At 40.3% G+C, this 21,952-nt stretch overlaps 1 protein-coding gene across 1 annotated transcript in view; it reads right to left on the bottom strand.

Moving 5' to 3' along the window:
- RALGAPA2 (Ral GTPase activating protein catalytic subunit alpha 2) overlaps positions 1–21,952 on the bottom strand; it is a 340,826-nt gene that overhangs the window by 139,243 nt on the left and 179,631 nt on the right. Inside the window, exons 25-26 of the mRNA XM_077750219.1 lie at positions 5,868–5,996; positions 764–892 (exon numbers count right to left, since the gene is read on the bottom strand). Of these exons, the coding sequence (XP_077606345.1) occupies positions 764–892; positions 5,868–5,996 (258 nt within the window). The remainder of the gene's footprint in view (positions 1–763; positions 893–5,867; positions 5,997–21,952) is intronic.

The following is a 21,952-nucleotide window of genomic DNA, read 5'->3' as shown; positions in this document are numbered from 1 at the left end:
CAGTCAGGAGCTCCTGAGGGACCAGGGAGGACCTGGGGGGAAGAGACACAGGGCTCGGGGGAGCAGCCTGGTGGTGGGTGGTCTCACCCAGAGCCTCCCTGGGCAATTAAGCCAGCCTAGAGAAGAAGGCTTCTAGGCACATGATAAAAACCTAGCAAAGCAATTGAGACTTCAGGTAAGAAAAGCTCGATTTTCTTTTACTTTAATTAGATTATACATTGTACACTAAATTATATATTATAATTATGTACCATAAATAGACAGATTGATTCTGAGATTTGAAAAGCATATTTGTTTGCCTCAAAGTCAGTTGAGGGGAGAACAAATGCTTACTTTTATTCTCGCAGGAATGAATAACCTGACATTTCAAATTATTAGTAGTATTTAATCAGGCGAACAATGGGACTGAATATTTAGTTTATTTCAATTATTTCTTATAAGCTCATTTGATGCACTAATGCACAATTGAACCTAAAATTATTACAGAGGATGATTCATTACGTAATTATGATCCATAGGCATGATAAACAGGTCTAATAAAAAACACCCAAGGAACCTATCAGTTATAACTGCAATATGCTCTGAATCGAATACATTTAATCCCCCGAAAACAGCCTTCTGAAAAAAAAAAACAGCTGAAACATTTAAACAATAAAGCAGAACTTTTAGGGATAAGGGGTCAATGTACAATAATGGAAGAGATAGCCACAGAGGTAGAATGAAAAGATGCTAAACCTGAGATTCACTCAAATGCGGTAGGTACCTTAACGTCTTCAGTTCCTGTGATGACCTCACTGACTTCCGGCACAGACTGCAGCAAAGGGATCTCCCGGTAGGTATTTGGAAAGCAGACAAGAGAACCAAGAATGGTGAGAGCTTCTGAATGAGGTGCCTGTGCACAAAAAAGTGAAAGCGCCCATTTTTCTTTTGCTAAGCCAGAAACTTTACATAAGCAACAGACTTTACTTTTTCATGATTTCGAGAGGGAATATTTATAATTATTTTATTCTAGATAATATTGAACTATGCTGGGTTTTTTTTTTTTCTCCAGGTGAGTAGTTAAGCAAGAGACGTTTATTTAAATGAAATAGCAAATTTCCAAGGAATTGGAAAATAACATATACTTGAATATAAAAACGCATTGTGAAAACTGGTCTGCAGATGCATTCAGAATCAGAAAAGCAAATGACTCAATTATGACTTTTACCTTTTATTGTCATGCTTTTAGTCTTAATGTTCTTGACAAGTCAGGGTAAGTGATATCAACTTAGTATTATTTTTGCTGTGAAGACAGTTAACAAAAATTCATAAGGGAGAGGGGTTGAAGCTGAATTTCAGAAGGCAGAGAAAGAACAGACATCATCTACCAAATTTCCTGTCTCACCAAGAACTACTTTGCAAAACAACATATAGTGATTGACATCTAGTGAGATACAAAATCACTTGTTTGTCCATTACTGAAATTAGGAATATATCAAAGGAGGCATTTCACAAGATTTCAGTTCAGCCAATACTTACTAGCAGCTATGATTAGCCAAGAATAGGGCAGGCAGGTACCAAGATTACAGAGGTATGTCACTTGCCCACTTCCCATCTGTCTATCCATCCATCTTTTTTTTTTAAGTTTATTTATTTTTGAGAGGGGGGTTAGTGAGGGAGGGGCAGAGAGAATGAAGACAGAGAATCCCAAGCAGGCTCCCTGCTGTCTACACACAGCACAAACCACAAGATCATGAACTGAGCTGAAGTCAAGAGACAGATGCTTAGCCGACTGAGCCACCCAGCCATCCATCCTTCTATCTACTATTATCTACTAATTATAACAATGGCGGCAAACACAGAACTCTCACTTGGTGCTAGGCACTGTTCTAAATGCTGTACAAGCATTTCGTCCTAGAATACCCTCAGCAACCCAATGACCTAGATACTATTATCATTTCCACTTTACAAATGAGAAAACTGAGGCTCGGAGAAATTCAGTGGCTTTTCAAGTGACAGACCCTGATTTGCACTGAGGCCATCTATCTTTAGGGTCCACACTGGGCCTATATTGTTAAGCACTCAAGGTAGGAAATGAAAGGGAGTCTCCCTCCCCCAGAGAGATTGCAGTGAGGCACGCAGAGTGTGGGAGGAGAGGCAAATAGTAGTTATATGCAATTCAGGGAAGCATGTGCTATGTGAGCCATAGAGTGGGAATATCACAGAAACCCAGAACATTAATCTTTTACCTCACTTGGTTCTCATCAGCACACAGGGAAACAAAAGACAATATAAAACACATAAAGAGATATTCTATGGTAATCAAAATGAGGCAATGGTTTGTTCTGTTCAGGACAGTTAGGGACACTAAGACCAACTGCTGCTAAAAGTCACATAAAACCACAGGAGCCAGTCAGGCTGGTAGAGTGAGGGAGTGAGGTGAGGGGTGAGAGGCATGGTATGGACAGTGGGAATGGAAAAGGCAGAGGACCCGGGTACCCATGGACCTGAAGAAGGCCCCAAGTGCACAGTGCTGGGAGGCCATGGAGGCCCTGGAGTTCCCCAGTGGTGGAGTCTGAGAAAGACACCAGGGCTCCCAGGAAGAGAACCCCAGGGCCACGTGGCACAGTTCCCATCTCACTGCACCTGAACAGTGGTCCCCTCAGAATGGAGCAGGAGTGTGGGGTGATGGATGCTCTAAGGGAGAGTGGAGTATCAGGTGGTCACTGAAGCACAGCACAGGTCGGAGTGAAGGCAGCTATGAGTGCAGCCATGGCATCAGGGATGAGGTCGCTGTATCTTTTATGGTTTATTTCATTTTCTAAATACAAATACAAAGCATTGATGTAGGTGCTTGCTCCTTCGTGCCTGGGAACACCTGCATCATTTGGCCCTGGGGCACTTTTCTTGGCTCCTAAGGTGGTCTGACAGTCTCAGTGCTGGAACACCTCATTTCCTCAGGATCTAACTCTGGGATGTTGACTGCAGTTCTGTGCCCTCTTCTCTCTCAGATCTATATTCATTCCCAAAGGATATTCAGACCCATGATTTCAATGCCTCCTAAATGTTGTACTCCTCGGTATTTCTCTCTAGACCAGACATCCCTCCTGAAGTCCAGATTTGTATGTCATCTCGTCTCAGGTGTCAAGAGGGATCTCACACTGATGAGCTTCACCTGGACCACAGTCCTGTCCTTCTGTGTAACACTACCTTCAGCACTCTGTCCCCTCATCCGAGGCCTTTCCTTTCCTTTATTTTATGTTAAGAAGCAAACTCAAGACTTGTGCCATTCTACCTCTGAGGTCTCCAGCAACCCTGCTTTGGTTTTTTCTTTGCATACATCACTGTCTGAGTTGTTAGATAGTCACTTAGTATTTGTAACCACCACAAAGGGAGGGGTTAGGTCATCTTCATCACTTCTCTACCCCAGTGGGTGCTCAATAAGTAGCATCTTGAGATAAGGGGTGGCTGCTGCTGACCCCGTTTATCTGATGAACACTGACGGTCTTTCAGGTCTCTGCCTCAGCTTCACTTCTTCCGTGAAGACCTTTCAAATGTATGTCTTCCCCTCCACCTCTCACCCAGCAGAATGAACATTTCCTCAGTTGGTGCCCCTCTGGGTTCTGGATGTGATTCTACTGTAGCTTCTAGAAACGTACACATAAGTGAACACTTGCTGTACCCATCATCTGGTTCCTTGAGGGTAAGGGTCTTGTCATACTCAGCTAGACCGGGTCCTAGCATGTAAGTGCACAGTAAGTGTTTCTCAAACAGCCTTGCTTTGTTGGCCTTCACTAACTGCTGCCCTTTATTCACCAATCTTTTTTTTTTTTTTTGACTATCCACCAGACAATCTCGTTTTAGACTTCATCGAGATTGATACCTTCCCCTGAGTGGCCTTAACTATTGTGTCGTACATCAAGCCCAGCTTGAACTGCGGACATTTAGGTTGCATGATAGGCTATATAACAACTAGATATAAAACATCAGGTCTTAAATAAAATATTCAATGAATGTAGTAAATCGAAATAATTTTTTGGCCTAAGCACTGAGCCCAGGGGAAGACCAAATTTATACACAGGAGAAAGAGGCCCGTGTGCCTAAACATATTGTCTAAGGATAGAGAACAGTACAAGGCAACATAGAGATGGAACCCAGGTCCAACCCTATACAGTTCCAGGATCAAGCACAGAAAGGGGATTATATGCAATACTCTGTCTTACGTGCACAATACCATGTATCTGTTCCATTGGTGATGGACATTTGGATTAGTTCTAGGTTTTGGTTACTGCAAAGAATGTTTGTTGGGCACGAGCTCTTACACATCTTTCGGTGACCTGTGCACGCACTTCTCTTTCCTTCAGCAGGGCATAGCAGGGGTACTGCAAACTTGTATTTAACTTGTGTTAGCCAAAAACTTTGACTGAGTAGGCATATTCCATCACCAGTTCCCCTACAGCTTTAAACCTCAAGTTTAAACCAAGAGAGAAATTCTAAGTAATTTAGAGTTACTATTCCTTCATGTAACTCTTACATTCACATGATCATATTTTCTTTCTCTTTTTTAAAAAATATTTTGGAAAGCTACTTTAATATATCTAGCCAAGAGATAAGTTTTCAGAGACTGACTGCCATGCATGGCATCATCTCTAGAAAGGATGCCAGCATTTTTACAGGAAACTCTAGTGTCAAGTAAGAAAAATATCAATAAAGAAGCATGCTTTTTTCCTATATCCTGGGAAGTTATTCAATGTTGATCTGAATGGAAAAAATAAATTTGAAGGTTCTTTGAGAATGATTATCCTAAAATTTTTTCAGACTTAAAACAGTATAAAAATTTGTCCTATTCCTTAAAAAGAAAACAACAGTTGAACAAATTCAACATCTTTCTTCTTCCTTTTTTTCTTCTAGTTTTCTTTTTTTATACTTCCCTTTCACCTCTGGCTCTTTTCCCTTCCCTTTGCTTTTTAACTTATCCTTATAAGAAAAAAGTTAGCACATGAAAAAATCAGCATGAAATACCATCTATATAAGGTATTAAAACAACTTAATTTAAAATCCATGGTTGCAGTTTGAATTTACCCTGCAGAGAAGTAAGTAGAGTGAAAAAGTAGCAATATATTAAACAAAATTTAGGTGGCTAGAGACTCATACTAATTTCAATACAAGTCCCCAGAAAACAGTAAAGCTAATTTATTCACAGCATTTGAAAAGGAAAACAGTGAGTCTAAACAGGTAACAGTTGTACAGAGCACAAAAGTGAGAGGTCCTTTATATGTAAATGTAAAAGTGTTCTCTCAAAAGGCATTAACACATTGCCCTAATAATGGAGGTAAATGTGGAGATTGCAGATAGTTTTTTTGTAGCCATGAATGTTCACTTAGTCCACTTGATTTTCATTTTTTACTGTAAGAATTTTGCCAGTTTTATTGCACATTAATATGTATTCAATATCTGCTTAAAATTTAAATGTTCTAACATTAAAAAATATTTTATTAGACTTATAATAACCAAGACAGTAATTTAAAAAATTATTGATAATATACACTTAAAATTCTCTCTTTACTACAGACATCTCTGTGCCACCATTTACTGCAAAATGCTAATAGACTCTAAGAGACATGTCCTGCATCTGACTGTGTAAATGTGCTGAAATATTAGTGAGGATATGATTTTTCACACTCTGGCCTTTTGATGAAACGCCTTCCCAATACCAGTGTGTCATCTTATCCTACAATTTCACACATCAGCTGCCAGGGCATCTACCCCAGAGCCCAGTTTCACATTGCACTAATGAGTCAACACCTGTTAAGAGTGGAGAAATCTGAACCTTGTTAGCGATTGTGAAGCCTCCTGGGAGTTTGGATGCTGAGCATTGTCATACTTACCGCCGGCGTGTCTGTACTGAGGACCCTGGCAGCGGCCGTGATGAAGTCTCCCACCAGCATTGAGAAGCCAGGCAAACCCAGGGAGAAGAAGCGGGGAGGACAGTGCCTTATAATAGTATTTAAGATATCCTAGAAGGGAAGAGAAGAAAGCACAGCTCTAATTTTCAAGAACAAAATTCCACAGTAGGCACTTCATTTGTAATATGGCCACTGTATGATAACCTAACGGTCACAGAAATTTTTCAGTCAAGAGGGGAGTGGGAGATGACCTCACCCATCTCCAAGGGCTCTCATACCCATTTTATAGGAAAGCAAAGGGACACTAAGTTGTAAGATGATGTGCCCCAAATCTAAAGCATGGCATTGGGACTAGACACTTCTTCCATCTTCTACCTGAAGGTGAGATCTTCAGACAAGCTCCAGGAGTGTTGAGGTAGATATATAAAAAGACCTGCAAACATCTATTTCTTTCAAAACCATCCAATTTTCAAAAGTTGTTGTTCCATGAAAAAAATCTTTAAGTAGGCAAGGAGATGGACATTTTTACTCTTTGGATAATTCTGTGTGTTAAACAATGGGAATGAATAGAGCGTGGTCATATTCTAAGCTTGGGCAGTCAGTGAGGCTTTGGGTACAAGTGTGACCGTGAGGAAAGCGCAAATGTAGCAGTCGCCATTTACATGCAGCATGAAAACCCCCGACTGCCCAGACACCTGGTGTTGCCATGTCTGGAGTGGCCTGTCCGACGTGGGTGGCAGACTGTCCCCTGTCCACCAGCTCTGTTTTGAGACAGCCACCACATTCCAGCCTATGGCAGAGCAGGGCTCCACTACCAGACAGCATTCATGCCACCCATGGTCAGGCCACAGCTCTGAAGCCACCTGTGCGAATGTGTGTGTGTACACGGGGAATTAGTCAGAAAAGCACAAACTTCTCTTACGAAGTTCTAGGCCATGCACATTAATCAAACATACTGAAGTACTAGAGTTATGTGTCTTGTCGTTATTCAACCTATAGTTAGTCTCAAAATATAAACAAGAAGCAAAACTTTTAAAAATCTGATTTATTTTCTCAGATTTCATTGTGATTATTTTTAAAAAATCCTTTAAAATAATCCAGGGGCACCTGGGTGTCTCGGTTGAGTGTCCAACTCTTGATGTCAGTTGGCTCAGGTCATGATCTCATGGTCCATGAGATCAAGCCCCACATCATCAGGCTGTGCACTGACAGCGTGGAATCTGCTTAGGATTCTCTCTTTCCCTCTCTCTCTGCCCCTCACCCACTCACCCACACACTCTCTTTCTCTCTCTTTCAAAATAAATAAACTTAAAATAAATAAATGAATAACATAATCCTGACTCAATTTAATTAAATTAGAGCAAAGTAGCAGCAACATGCTAAATCCTAACATGTTAAGTCCTTTGCAATACATATAACCCCATTTCACAACTTGTAATCTTGAAAGAGAATTTATATGTGTTCACAATACATTTTTTTCCAAGACTTATTTTTGTCCTTACATAGGGGATTCATTTAGTTTCTATGAATTGTGCTGTTCATATCCTTAAAATGACTATCCTGTGTTTACTCCATTAGAGCTCATATGTAGTAAATAGTTTAGCAAGTACTAATTTAAAGCTTTAGCATTTCAGCAGAGGTTTTCCTATACCAAAAATACAGATAGATAAATAGACAGATAAAGGAAGGAAGGAAAGAAAAACCTGAACCACACTTCTCCCAAGTTAATGTTTAACCCTGCTTTAATCACGTCCTTTGATACACTTTAGAGTCCATATCAGCCAAGGCAAACATTCTAAGGGGCTGAGCAGATGGATGCTGTAGTTTAGAAAGTGTGTAGTAAACTCATGCTCTAAGAGTGGAACAAAAGATCCACCTTTTTCATAATTAAGCCTCTGATTAATGCCCTGGGCTCCTCACCACACACCTGTAATTACTCACAGAGGTGCGCATTGTGCTGGGCCTTGTCTTAGAATATCAGGCATCAAGCTACCTGGCAGCAGATGGAAGCACATTTCTGTTGACATATGCCACACTGAAAGGATTCGTGTCAACCTGGCCAGCAAGGTAGCAGAATGCCGTGCATCTGAAGATTAATAATGCAAACAACCACCATGTTAACTTTGTTATGTGTGTGTTCATTCCATCTGTTGAGATGAGGAACTAAGCCTTGAACCCTGAAGATTTTAAAAATCTTTGGCACATACTTAAATAAGCTATTTTCACCACCGGAATTTAGAATTTTAATTAAAAAATGCTTTTCTGGGACAAGTTTATAGGAATTAGGAACTAAGTCCTTTAACAAGCTAAGGCAAGAATTTCTAAGTGAAATCATTTTGCTTCATAAGATTCATGTGTGTAAAGGTAAAATGTGCTGTCAATGGGGTATTCACAAAAAATTACTAAGCTGCCACTGATGCTAAAGACAGCAGAAGTGAGTGGAACTGAGATAAAGTCACACAGCTCCCCACCCCTGGATCTGGGCCAGTCATTTCAACGGAACCTGTTTCTATGGGCAAGAAGATTGGAAAGAGAGGGCAAAATAACAGATGGCTAGCCTACCCTACTCTGCCACCCACGTAAGACAGAGCCCTGAGGAGAAGTGGGGCCTGGGTAGCTGTCGCCAGTTAAAGGCAGCACTGGGGTAGGGGTAATGTGGGACTCAAAGAGGGAACTGTATGGCCAGTCAGCCAAATTATGGCCATATGCCTGCTTATTTTGCTTGTCCACACTGAAATGTAACAACCCAAAGATTCTATCTTTGTGTTAACGTGTTAAAATTAGGAATAACTGTGTGGTGCTCAAAAGAGAACAGCTGCATATTCCCAATGGAGGGACATCCATGGAGGGCTCCACTCATATCTAGTAGAATCTTCTTTCACCCTCTCCTCCTGCTTTAACCACAGTAAGATCATAGCTTTTGCCAGAATCTCTGAAAAAATAAAAATCTTGAGACTCTGAACTTTCTGCAGTCTACAAGGCTTCATATATAGATAGGATGATGCTTCCCAAATGGTCAGTTATTCATGTACAACCTAATGCCTTCTGCTAAATTCATGTCCAAAGAGAACATTATTTGTCTGTTTTTTTTAAAGCAACTACCCCCCCCTCTTTTTTTTTTTTTAACTTAAATAAGATTATTTTGGAAAACTAGTGTCCTATGTCACAAATAGAAAACAGCCCTTAGGTCAATACAGTAACAGTTAAACCAAGGCTACTGAATTTTTGCTGCTTATCACTGTCTGATGGAGGCCCCCCTTGTGAAAAAGGGTGGTTTGGTCCTCAGGGTGGTGTGAGAGTTCTGTAACTGCTCCAACTGGCCTAACCAAGACAGTATCAAGGACTGGCGGAGATGAGGAGAGGGGCCATCATTCTTCCTGGGTGACAGGGAGCTGTTTAGTGAAACCTCCCCTGTGACCACCAGTGGGAAATGCCCCTGAACTCAAACACTGGTGTGATGAAAAGTACACTAGGACAGGCGCCTAGAGGCTTAGGTTCAAGGCCTAGTGTATGTGGCTACGGGCAGATCATGTCATGCCTAGAGCTTCATGTTTCTCTTCCATTAAATGGGATGATTCTCTCCTATAGAGTCATACCTAATGATATAGGTGTGGACACATGCCTTTCTAAATTGACCTGAGAAGTACTATACAGAAGTGAAGACAGTGACAAGTAAAAAAAAAAATTTTTTTTTCAAAAAGGGAAGGACTCTGAAGGATTTTACTTTCTAGAATTTACTTCATAGGTTTCATTTACTTTGTAGAATTCTATGGAATTCTATGGACTATTATTTTACTGATATTCAGAAAGAATATCTTAGAAGATTCTGAAGGTAGCCTCTTAGATGATGTTATCCCAGATACTAAAAACCTCTTGACATTAGTGCTCTCAAATAACATTCTTAGCTAAGCATTATAGCCATTAGCTATAATGTATATAATTTCTAAGGTAAATAAAATAAAAACAGGAAAATGATATTTTTAGTTTCTAGCTTCCATTCTTCTAAGGAGTTCTAGAAACTTCTCTGAAACAAGTGAATCTGGTAGCAAAAATTAGTTTCTTTCCTCATACTCTAAACAGACTAAAAATAATAAGCTGAACAATAAGCCCAATGAAAAATGGACTCTAAAACAAGAAATTTGGTTTTGAGAACTAACCAGTGTGAAGCACAAAGCTCTTGAACATGTTTTTGTCCAAAGGAAATAAAATTCATTCTCCAAAATGCTACCATATAGCAAAAAGACCACCAAACTAATGCTTTTCTCCTGTTTCTGGCTAAAAGTCCACACGCATGCTACACGGTGAGTGTGAAAGCTGGACTGTAAGATGATAATTGTGAATTTGCAGCTTATCAAAAGATTCCAGCTTATGAGAAAGTAACTGGTGAGAACATCTGTCTCTTATCACTGATCTTACAAAAAATCAGGTAATTCAAATAGAGGCGTGTTGTTTCCTCTCCTCCAAAGCACCGTTCTATAAACACAAACTGCATTCAGCCTGGTAAATGAATCGCTTTAATTGAATGCTATGTACACAGTAACTGGAAAAACCATAAGTGATAAGAAAAACATATGGTGATGGCAACAGAAATTGGTTTATTCATTTTGCATAGTGTTGTTTCTTTAGTTCTCTTATAATTGACCTTTAGAACGATAAATGTGTAAAATAATTTTGTTTATTATAGCTCCAAACCTTCCAACAATTACACAAAATGAAAATTTAAAAGGAAGGATTCATTCTGGAAGCATTTCCATTGTTTACATAATTGCACAGCTATAATTTAGTGCTCGTGTTGTTACGGAAAATAAAAAAAGGGCCATTACAGGCCATTTCAATTCAAAATATTGCACAGTGGCGTCAAAAATGGGGGAAAATGTTCACTTTAAAGCAGTTTAAAATGGATTAACCCTGTAAACAAAAACATTTCAATATAGTGTTCTATGAAACAGAAATGTTCAAGAAGTAGCCATCGTTCAAATGGAATTAGAAATGTTGCAACTGTACTTTCACACCAATTACATATATATTATTCACTTAATATTTGCTCACGGCCCGGCAGATGATGGTTGTAACACAATAGCCGACCATCTGTCTCCCTGCCTTTCCTTAGCGGACTCGCGCCTGCTCCTCAGGGGCAGACGGTCTGGTTATTCCACCTACAGTCACTCAGACCTTCCAGGAGGCCAAACAGAGCTGCTAAGAAAAAAAAATTCATGTATATAGAATCACAGAACTCCTTTAATTTTTTTTGCTTCAGGAAAAATAAAACGCTATGTAATGAGTAACTTGGCCATTTTTCAGGAAAGATACCTGCCTTTTATCTAGAAAATTCTAGAGGGAGCTCTTTTGTTTGGTAAAAGGGAGAATGTTCTGATCTGGTTATCTCATTAATCTGGTTAATGAAAAGGCTCAACTCATTCCACACCCAAGTGGAATTACTAATTATCAAAATATTTGAATGCAAAAGGATACTTTTAACACTAACCCTGGATATAATTTAAACTTTAACAATTAAAAAGGCAGCCACAATCCTGCAGTACCTCGAGGACATATTTGTAAGTATCAATTATCTCCCTATTAGGGAAGCTCAGAAATGCTGAGTGAAAAAAAAAAAAAATAGTTACCAGAATCACAGATCCTTCGAAGTCTCAAGGCCAGGGCCTCTTGCTTCTGCTAGTCGGTCTTTGCTCCTTCAGCTCTGTGCAGAAGACACCCTTTACATACATACCACAAGCTGCTACCTAGCCTCTTCATGCTCTAGCCTCTTCATGCTCTACATTGGTTCAGATAGAGTTTTTGTTGATAAAAATAAAGACTTTATGATTAGGGCCTTTAAAAGAATCACGACAGATAATGTCTTAAGCACTGTGCTTCCACAGAAGTCACTGACACTAAACACATAACAGGACAAAGCTAAAAATTACTTTCAAGACCTGAGTCAAGGAATATGTAGTATGTGCTACATAGTATCTGTTTAAAAGGGCCAAGTATGGTATGATCTGTTTGGAGAAGAAGGAGAGATTTGTGTAAGTGCCAGACCAATGTGACCTCTCTGGGTGTAACTACATTATGAAGACCAGGAGAAATATGACAGGGCAGAGTAATTGGGTTCTGTAGGTGGAGAAACAAAGTCACCTAGCACTTCTCACCGTGAAATATGCTACGGAAAAGACACAGAGTTTCCCTGACAGCAACGTGCAAAGGAAAAAGGGAGTGAGAAACATGAAATAAACTTCTGATGGCCACATGAGCGGCTTTGACCCTTTGCATGGAATCAGGATTTCAGGAGTGACAGAACATCAGGCAGATGGCGAAAAAGTCTGCAACCCTCAGCCCTAAGGTGAGAGCCTTGAATGTTTATGATTGCTTGCAATTAATCCTGCATCTGTGAGGAATAATTTCGCTAGCCTTTAAATACATCAGGACTGTCTGCTTCATGATAAAAGGGGGATTGATTGGTTGGCTGACTGAGTTTAAGAAACACTCTATGAATTTTATTTTATACTGAAGTTGATATGTCACCAGATTGTCTTAATTGCTTCTTTTTCACTTTGTTGTATATAAGAGATTTATCGAGAGTGCTGAATCCTAACCACTAGATCACCAGGGAGAGCTTCATTGAGATATAATTTACATGTACGAAAAAACACTCTTTAAAGTGTACAATTTAAGGGGCGCCTGGGTGGCTCAGTCGGTTAAGCGTCTGACTTCGGTCCAGGTCATGATTCCATAGTTCGTGGGTTTGAGCCCTGTGTCGGGCTCTGTGCTGACAGCTAGCTCAGAGCCAGGAGCCTGCTTCTGATTCTGTGTCTCCCTCTCTCTGACCCTCCCCTGCTCACGCTGTCTGTCTCTCTCAAAAAAATAAACCATTTAAAAATTTTTAAAAAATAAAGTGTACAATTTAATAGTTTTTGGTATATTCACAAAATTGTGCACTATCACCACTATCTAATTTGAGAACATCTTCAAAACAAAACCATCAGCCCATCACCATTCCTGCCCACCAGGAAACCACTAATCTGCTTTTCTGTCTCTATGGAAATGCCCGTCCTGAGTATTTCAGGATATGGACTCATACACCACATGACATTTTTTTTTTTTTTAACTTGGCTTCTCTCACTTGTGAGGTGTTCTAGGTTCATACATGTTGCAGCATGTAGCAATACTTCATTCCTTCTTGTGGCTAAATAATATTCCACTGTGTTGATATACTACATTTGTTTACCCTATCATCAGTTAATGGACATTCAGGTTATTTCCACCTTTTGGTGATTGTGAGTAGTGCTGCTATGAAAATAGGTGACCCGGTTTTTGTTTGAATACCTACTGTCAGTGCTTTTGGGTACATACGTAGAAATGGAATTGCTGGTTCATAAGGTAATCTTATGTTTAACTTCTGAGGAACTGACAAACTGTTTTCCCCAACAGCTTCACTATTTCGTACTTTTTGTTTGTTTCTATTTCAGAGAGACAGAGAGACAGAGAAAGAGTGTGACGTGGGGAGGGGCAGAGAAAGAGGGAGACAGAGGATCCAAAGGAGGCTCTGAGATGACAGCAGAGAGCCCAATGTGGAGCTTGAACTCATGATCCATGAGATCATGATCTGAGCAGAAGTTGGACACTAAACCAACTAAGCCATCCAGGTGCCCCACCATTCCACTTTCTTACCAGTAATATATGAGGGTTCCAATTTCTCCACTTCCTCACCGACATGGTATTTTGTGTGTTTCTAAAAAAAATATCATTATAACTCCTCAAGAGAGTATGAAGTGGTATCTCAGTGTAGCTTTGATTTCCATTTCCCTGGTGACTAATCTTTTAGTCTTCTCAAATCTTTTCACATGCTTTATTGGTCATTATGAGATCTTCTTCGGAGAAATGTCCAAATCTTTCACCCACTTTTAAATTAGGCTGTTTGTCTTTGGCTATTAAGTTATAAAACTTCTTTCTTTATATATTCTGGGAACCAGACCCTTAATCAGATATATGATTTACAAATATATTCTACCATTCTCTGGGTTGTCTTTCACTTGTTTGATGGTATACTTTGCTGTACAAAATTTTTAATTTTGATGAAGTACAATTTTTGCATTTTTTCCTTTGCTGCTTATGCTTTTGGTGTCATATCTAATCTTTCTAGGACTTTTATAGTTTTAGCTCTTATATTTAGGTCTTTGATCCATTTAGAATTAATGTCTGTATATGGTGTGAGGCAGGAATCCAACTGCATCCTTTTGCATGTGGATACTCAGTTGTCCCAGTACCGTTTGTTGAAGAGACTATTCTTTTCCCACTTAGCTGTCTTGGCACCTTGTCAGAAATTAGATGACCAGAGATTTATTTCTGGACTCTCAATTCTATTCCATTGATCTATATATCTAAGATCAATGTTGGTTAAGTTTTGAATAGGGAACTCTGAGTTCTCTGGCTTTATTCTTTTTCAAGAAGATTGTCTTGACTATCCAAGGTTCCTTGCAATTGCCTAAGAATTTTAGAATCAGTTTTTCCACTTATGCAAAAAAGGCCATTGGAATTTTTATAAGGATCCCATTGAATTTGTGGATGAATTTAGGGTGTATTGTCATCTTAACAGTATTAAGCATTCCAATCCAGGAATATGGGTCATATTTCCACTTATTTTGGTCTTTAGTTTCTTATAGCAATGTCTTACAGTTTTCAGTGTATGTCTTTCATTTCCCAGGTTATATTTATTTTTAAATATTTGTTCATTTTAATGCTACTACTAATGAAACTGTCTTAATTTCATTTTCAAACTGTCCACTGTAGTGAACAGAAACACAGTTAATTTTGTATATAGATTTCATATATAGATCCTGTAATCTTGTTGAATTAACGTATTTGTTCTAATAGGGGATTTTTGTGAATATGGCAATTCCTTGGGTTTTTATATACAAGATTATGCTGTCTGTGAATATAGATAGCTTTGCTTCTTGCTTTCAAGACTGGATGCCTTTTATCTCATTTTCCTATCCAACTGCTCTGGCTGTAATCTCCAGTACACCACTGAATAGAAGCAGTGGGAATGGACATCCTTCCTGATCATGGGGACATGTGGAAGTCTAAAATGGAAAGATCTGTTGTTTCTGGGGTGGGAAGAAAGCCAGAGCCTGTGATGTGGTACCAAACCCCAAGTAGCCTTTTCTCAAAACATTTTTGGGGATTAGCAAATTAGAGCAAGGATGTTCAGGGTGCTCGGAGATCAGATGCTCGGAGTAAGAACTCACCCTCTGTCATATGAACTGAGTTGTTCTCTCAGCCCTAAGTCCTCAGCAATATAAACAGAACATAAAGCCCCTTTTACTCTGACCAACAAACACCCTTCTTGCAGCCCACGGATCAGGGGAGCTGCTTTCAACGTATGCTTCCTCTAATGGGCATTTCACATCTCACTGGGGAGACTAACAGGGAGATGTCAACCCCACCAGGAAATTCAGAACGTTTATCCTTCCATAAGATGAAAAAAACTGTTGGAGGATTGTAGAGAGCAGTGACTTACCAGCTGCACCAATCATGCCTTGAAGACACCACAGCCTGACTATGTAATGACTGTCTTAGTCGTGACCCTGATAAGCCTCAAATCTCCAACATTACAGTTTGTACAACAGGCTGGTTTAATGAGGTTGATGCAGATGCTCGGAGCAGTTATTAACTCCTGACAATGGGACTTCAGCAAATGAGGTCTGCTGGCGAGTAATGACAGCAAAAGTGTCGTGGCTACATCTGACTCCCGTGTGTATGAGGTATGCTCAGAGCACATACTCTGATATGGGACTAAACTTGGGGGCCAAAGCTGGGGGACAAGTTGACGCTGAAAGACATTTGTACATCCCAAGAATTTGTAAGGGTCTGCGAGTGGGGTGGATGGGGTGGAATAAGAGGATGCTCAAATCTGCTGTTTCTGAGGAAGCCAGCTCAAGTCTCTCTGCTGGCTCCTCCATCCCATTCCTTCCCAGCTTTTACAAGGTTCTGGAGTAGAAGCAGAAGAAAAGAGTAACTGCCATCACAGATAATAGGATAGTTAGAAATGTGCTTACAGAGAATAATCATTCAAGTAATATCAGTAAAGCAGGATTTATTGCAATGAGTGAAACATGCACTCCTATAGCTAATATAGGTAGTATAGCAACAGGCAGCCATACTCTTCCCAGGTGTACTGTTCATCCTGTCTCAGGAATGCATCAGCTGGGAATGTATTCTTCTTAGAATATACAAAAGAAATTCTTGGATGAAATCATAATTTTTAATATGTTCATGTACAGCCTAAAGCCATGGCTGCAAGGTGCACTGAAGTCTCAGTCAACACTGCCAATGACACCAAGCAGAATACTCATGTCACTCTCATGCAGAACTCAGATTATGCACTTGTGCTACCTTAGAATAAAGTATGGAAATTTTGTAGGGAAAACATCTCTACTGAATTTGGGTAACGAGGATATTTCATGTGTTCCTCTGGAATTGTGAAAATCTAGAGAAGAAAGATCTAAGAAATCAACATTCAATTCTTTCATTTACACAGATGGAGTGGAGATCTATGAAGGCCAGAAATTGTCTCTGAGGTCTGGACACAAACCCAAGCATGCTCCTCTTTCTTAGGAAGAGAAAGTGTTAATTCAGGGTCAGTGAAGCACCAGTTGACATTCATGAATAACGGGCCTCCTATGTAGACCCAGAGCATCATTCTGAGGCCATTATTTAGCTCTGAAGCACAAATTATTCTTTCACCTCATTCACTTTGCCTAATAATCATTTATAAATGCAAGTAAAACTTTTTAGAGCTATACTTTCAAGCGAAGTCATTAAATGTTCTGGCTTTAAAATGTGCTTCCAAGGGGCACCTAGATGGCTCAGTCGCTTAAGCATCTGGCTCTTGATTTCGGCTCAGGTCATGATCTCACCATTTATGGGTTTCACTGCACTGGGCTCGACACTGATAGTGTAAGGCCTGCTTGGGACTCTCTCTCTCTCTCTCTCTCTCAAAATAAATAAACTTTTTAAAAAATGTGTTTTCAAAATATACACAGATCAACTCTCATAGAAATATTATCAAATGGGGGAACTGGGTATAAAATGCTATGCTCTCAACAGAAATGAGTCTCCCATCAAAGTATTCTTAGGAACTCCCTGGAGAGAAATTGTGTGGGTCTGTGCACACACCCATGCAAGTGAAGCACAGGCACTCTGTGTGTAGGGATGGTAGTTAGAAGGATTTTATGGAAAAAAATACCAAGAAATCTCCCAGAATTCCAACAAGAAACCAGGATCCCTATTTTTCCCACATCATTTGTGGCTTCTGTGTTCATTTACTTGAAGCCTCAACTCTGCTAAAAAGACTTAGAGCTTTTGACGCTGTTAAAGATGCGTGTCAGTGCATTTACACGTGTTTCCTTTTCCCTTGCTGAAATCAGGAAGCCTGGTTCTCAGATGTGGATGAAAGTGAGCCTGCCTGGTGGCATGGAGTTCTCTGTTCTCTTCTAGCCCATGATCAGGAACAAGCTAAAAAGGAAAAGCTATTCTGTGTCTTCTGGTATGTTCTCATACTGGCAAAGAAATAAGCTTTGGAATATGATGATTACCTATTCTTTCATTGTAGGGTAACACAAAATGCACATTTTCTAGTTTGCTTCCTTGTAAGTAAAATTACTCCGCCTGCACGTTGGAGCAAAATAAAAGTTTTCCACATTTTGTGTTCTATATAAAAAGGAAGGAAGGAAGGAAGGAAGGAAGGAAGGGAGGGAGGGAGGGAGGGAAAGACAAGCAATGTGGGGGTCATTCAATTCTGGGAGTTTACAAACCTATCACACCAATGTGTTGGAGGAGTGGACAAAACACGTAAAGCAGATCCAACAGGCAATGTTTTTAGTTTCATCCTGGGCAACAGACTTACAATGTGTTCTTCTTTTTTGTAATTTAATATGTGTTTGGACAATGAGCTCCCAAGAATGGCTTAAATCTGAGAGAAAGTTCCCCCAGGGAGCTAGCTGTCAACTCGCTTCTGAGGAAACCTCAGGCTGGAAACATTAACAAAGCAGTAGTTTCGGCAAACCTGAGACAGCCCCTGGCCTGCTTGTTCTTATGAGAGAGAACCCAGTGCACTCGAATCCCACAACAGGAAGGAAAGAGGTAAAGGAAAGAAATTAGACCATCTAGAATAATTACACGACCTCTAATGCGTTGACAAATGGCTCGGTGTTTCAAATTCTATCTGTTTAACATTTTGGTTTTTGATTCACACATAACAAAATTCACTTGGGGAGCTTCAGAAGTACTTTATTTTCTTTTTTTTCTAATGTGTATTTATGCTTGAGAAAGAGAGAGAGAGAGAGAGAGAGGGAAAGCAGGGAAGGGGCAGAGAGAAAGAGAACAGAGGATCTGAAGTGGGCTCTGTGCTGACAACAGAGAGCCCGATGTGGGGCTCGAACTCACAAACCATAAGATCATGACCTGAGCTAAAGTTGGATGCTTACCTACTGTGCCCCAAAAGTACTTTCTTTTAACAAAGTTGCTTTCAGGCAGATGTTGGAGAGAATGAGGAAGAAGGAAGAGGAGGGATTTGGATAGAAAACTCCTAAAAGGTAAACTACTTTGCTGTCTGTTCTTGGGCAGGTACTTTGTTTCCTGGGCAGCAGTTTCATCCTGTAAAATGGGAGTAAAAACACAACTTGCCCCACGGTGCTCTCACAATAGCAACGGAGACCAATCAGAAAGGATTCTGTAAATTCTAAAGCCTCATACATTGTTGCTTGTATTAAATTACAGTGACCTTTTAAATTATGATCTTAATAAAATATTAACTTTCCTAGGATCAGCTGAAAAATAAAAGTTGGGGCAGATTTGATTTAATATCCACTCATTAAAAAGGAGTCCGAAATGAAAGCCATGTCATTTTGATAATCTCATACAACAACATTTCACAGTTAAGTCTGACAAAGTTCTTGAGAGCTGACTAGGTTGCAGGTATGACATCAGCTGCTATGAGGGTAAGAAGGTAGAGTAAAGCATGGTCCCTGCTTTCCAGCAATGACCTCTCTGGGGCAAGGGACAGCTCTGTGTAGCTGAGACCGAGGACCAGCCAAGAACATAGAGCTCCTGCACAGGGACAGCCTGGGAGGGAAGAGAATAGGTAACACAAAGCAAAGGCCCTGGGTCTTGACAAAAGGACCATGTTGCACACATTCAACACGAGACTTCAGTATAGGAGGGGGAAAGGTAGGTATTTTATTTTAGTGTCTTACTACAAAAAGGTTCTCTTCTTCTGAAATTTCTCTAACCCACAAATACCTACCAAAGAATATTTTTCCATGGGAGAACAAAAGAAAAGCCGTTGTTTATTGTTTCTTCAGAAAACAATGTTCTCTCTAAAATGTGTTCCCGTAAATAGCATTAATAGCTGAACAATCTGTAATTACCACACTCCCACTTATTGTTATGTATTAAAAAGGCATCAATAGACACAAAGAGATTATTCCCCACAAGGAGAGCACTTTCTCACAGAAACAAAACTTGCAATTTAGAAGGCTTTTCTGGATGTTATTTCCTTGTATCCAAACCTATCCTTTAAGGATTATAAACCACAATCATGATTTTAAATCTCTTACATTCAAAAATTGATCCTTTCCACATGGAGTTAAGATATCCCTCTCTCTAAGAACAATTTGGTATTTGCAATGCCTCTAGAAGCCACCTCTCTGTCTCAGTTCTCAGTCTGAAGAAAAATGTGAATTTTCTTAAAATCTTCATAGAATTCTAAACGGGAAAAGAAGCTCTTGCAGGCCAAGTGATTTCCCAAATAAGAAATTGCTTCTGTAGTGACTGTACTAGCACCTACTGAAGCCCTAACTGTTCTCATGTTTCCAGGGTCCCAAAGAGAGCCATTACAACTCCATTTCACAGACGAAGCAGCTCAAGCCAGAAGAGGCTATGTGCTCACTGACTCGAGGATGCAGCGACTTCTGTGCCAGGCTAGGGCTCGAGCTCTTTTCCCCAGGCTGCCAGGAGGTGGCCCAACCAGCCAATGAGATGAAGCTTGAGAGGCTTACAAACCCCATCACGTGCCACATCTGAACAGGACACCTAGTTAGAAAGGGCCTCTGGTGGTGAGCTGGAGTCTACTGTCAGTCCCCACTCTGGAGGTCAGCCTGACCTCCCTCTCCCCGCAGGCAGGTCTCCAGACATTTGAAAGAAGCCAACTCCTCACCACGCAAGCTGCCCTTTCACCATCCTTCCTCCTCTCTGCCACTTGGCAGCGTGCACAGGGGAGCACAGACACCCGAACTCCTCCCTGCCTCCCGGCCTGCACTCACACTTGCAGTGCCTCAGGCTCTGTGACTTCAGGTCATATCATTCGTTCACACCCGGCTTCCAGACCAAATGCACCTCAGGCATCGGTCACGGTAACCCTGAATTAATGTGATCTCTCATGCTTGAGTTCTTAAACTGTTCTTCTTTTTTAAAAATAAATTGGACCCGGGGCGCCTGGGTGGCTCAGTTGGTTAAGTGTCCGACTTCAGCTCAGGTCATGATCTCATGGTTTGTGGGTTCGAGCCCCACATTGGACTCTGTGCTGACAGCTAGCTCAGAGCCTGGATTCTGTTTCAGATTCTGTATCTCCCTCTCTCTCTCACCCTCCCCTGCTCATGCTGTCTCTCTCTCAGAAATAAATTTTAAAAAAATAAATTGGACCCTATGACATTGAACCCCACTTTTGAAAAACAGTCCACTATTGGCAATTTTCATAATGTTCCACCTAAAACATTCGCCTCGCGTTAATCTCCCTGGTTAAATTTTTGTAGGGTTTAATTTCCTTGGTTAAGTGGAGACAGCCAGTCTTTCATTCTTGTTTGAGTGCTGGGTTTTGTCATTTAATTTACATAGGTTGGCTCTCCTCCTAGTCTGGTGTCATCTGCACAGGTACTATTGTAGGGCAGGGTTCCCCCAGCACAGCACTACTGACACTGAACCGCAAACTCCTTGGTGTGGTCCTGTATCTTGTAGGATGTTTAATGACATCCTGGCTTCCACCTCCTAGATGCCAACACATCCCCCTCCCCTCTTGTGACAATCAACGTATTGCTAGACACTATCCAGTGTCCCTAGAGGGGACAGGTCAGCAACTACCACCACCCCTGATCCTAGGAATCACTGTTCTAGGGTAATGAATGATGGCTGCATCACCACTATAGAAAGTTCACATCAGCTCTGCAGTTAATTGATCGTCAAAGCCAAAGTCTCAACCAGAACTTCAGCTTAGCCACTGTAGTCATCCAATCATCCCCATGATGCCACATGAATTTAAGGAAGTCTTCTTTTGTTTCTATTTTCAATCAATCAACATATTTATTGAGTGCCTATTCTGTCTTGGGAAAAGACAAGATGCACTCCAGTGAGTCTACTAAGGAAGATTCTGGTGACTTGGACTTTGTTAGAGGCCACAGTAGGGTTTCTTCCAAAAAGAGACCTCAGGGTATGAGAGAACAATTTTTTCTACTGAAGGATGTAGGTCAGCTTATACACTTCACCATATGGTAACAGTTTAGTAAGAACAAAATCTTTCAATTTTCTACATATATTGAGTTGCTATTATATTGCATTTTTATGCTTTAATTTATTTTGTGTAGCATGTGTTTATTAAACACGTATGGCTAAATTCATATTTAAGTTCATAATTCATATTCTTCATTGATAGCATTTATTTGAAAGAACATCTTTATACCTTTAACTCCAAAAAGGGAAATCAAACAAAACTCAAGTCTCTGGCCTCAGGTAAACCTCTCCCTCTCCAGGTCAGCCTCCCCTGCTATCGTCTTACACTTTTTAAGCTGTGAAACAGGTTCGCTGCACATGTGTTAGACCTCCTAACTGAAGCCTCTCCCATCTGTTACCTTCTACATATTTCTACTTTCCTTAACTTAGGTGTATGAGGGGTAAGTGGGCTCAGTCAATAGCTTAATGAAAATAATTATCGGTTTTACAGCTATGAAAGAAAAGAAAAAAATGCTCCAGTTTATTATTTTGGTGCAGTCATCTGTCTTAAGTTTCCATGGTCACTG

The sequence above is a fragment of the Crocuta crocuta genome, unplaced genomic scaffold, assembly GCF_008692635.1.
Source record: "Crocuta crocuta isolate KB4526 unplaced genomic scaffold, BGI_CrCroc_1.0 scaffold209, whole genome shotgun sequence".
Lineage (NCBI taxonomy): Eukaryota > Metazoa > Chordata > Mammalia > Carnivora > Hyaenidae > Crocuta > Crocuta crocuta.
This window is presented reverse-complemented; position numbering and strand designations above follow the sequence as displayed.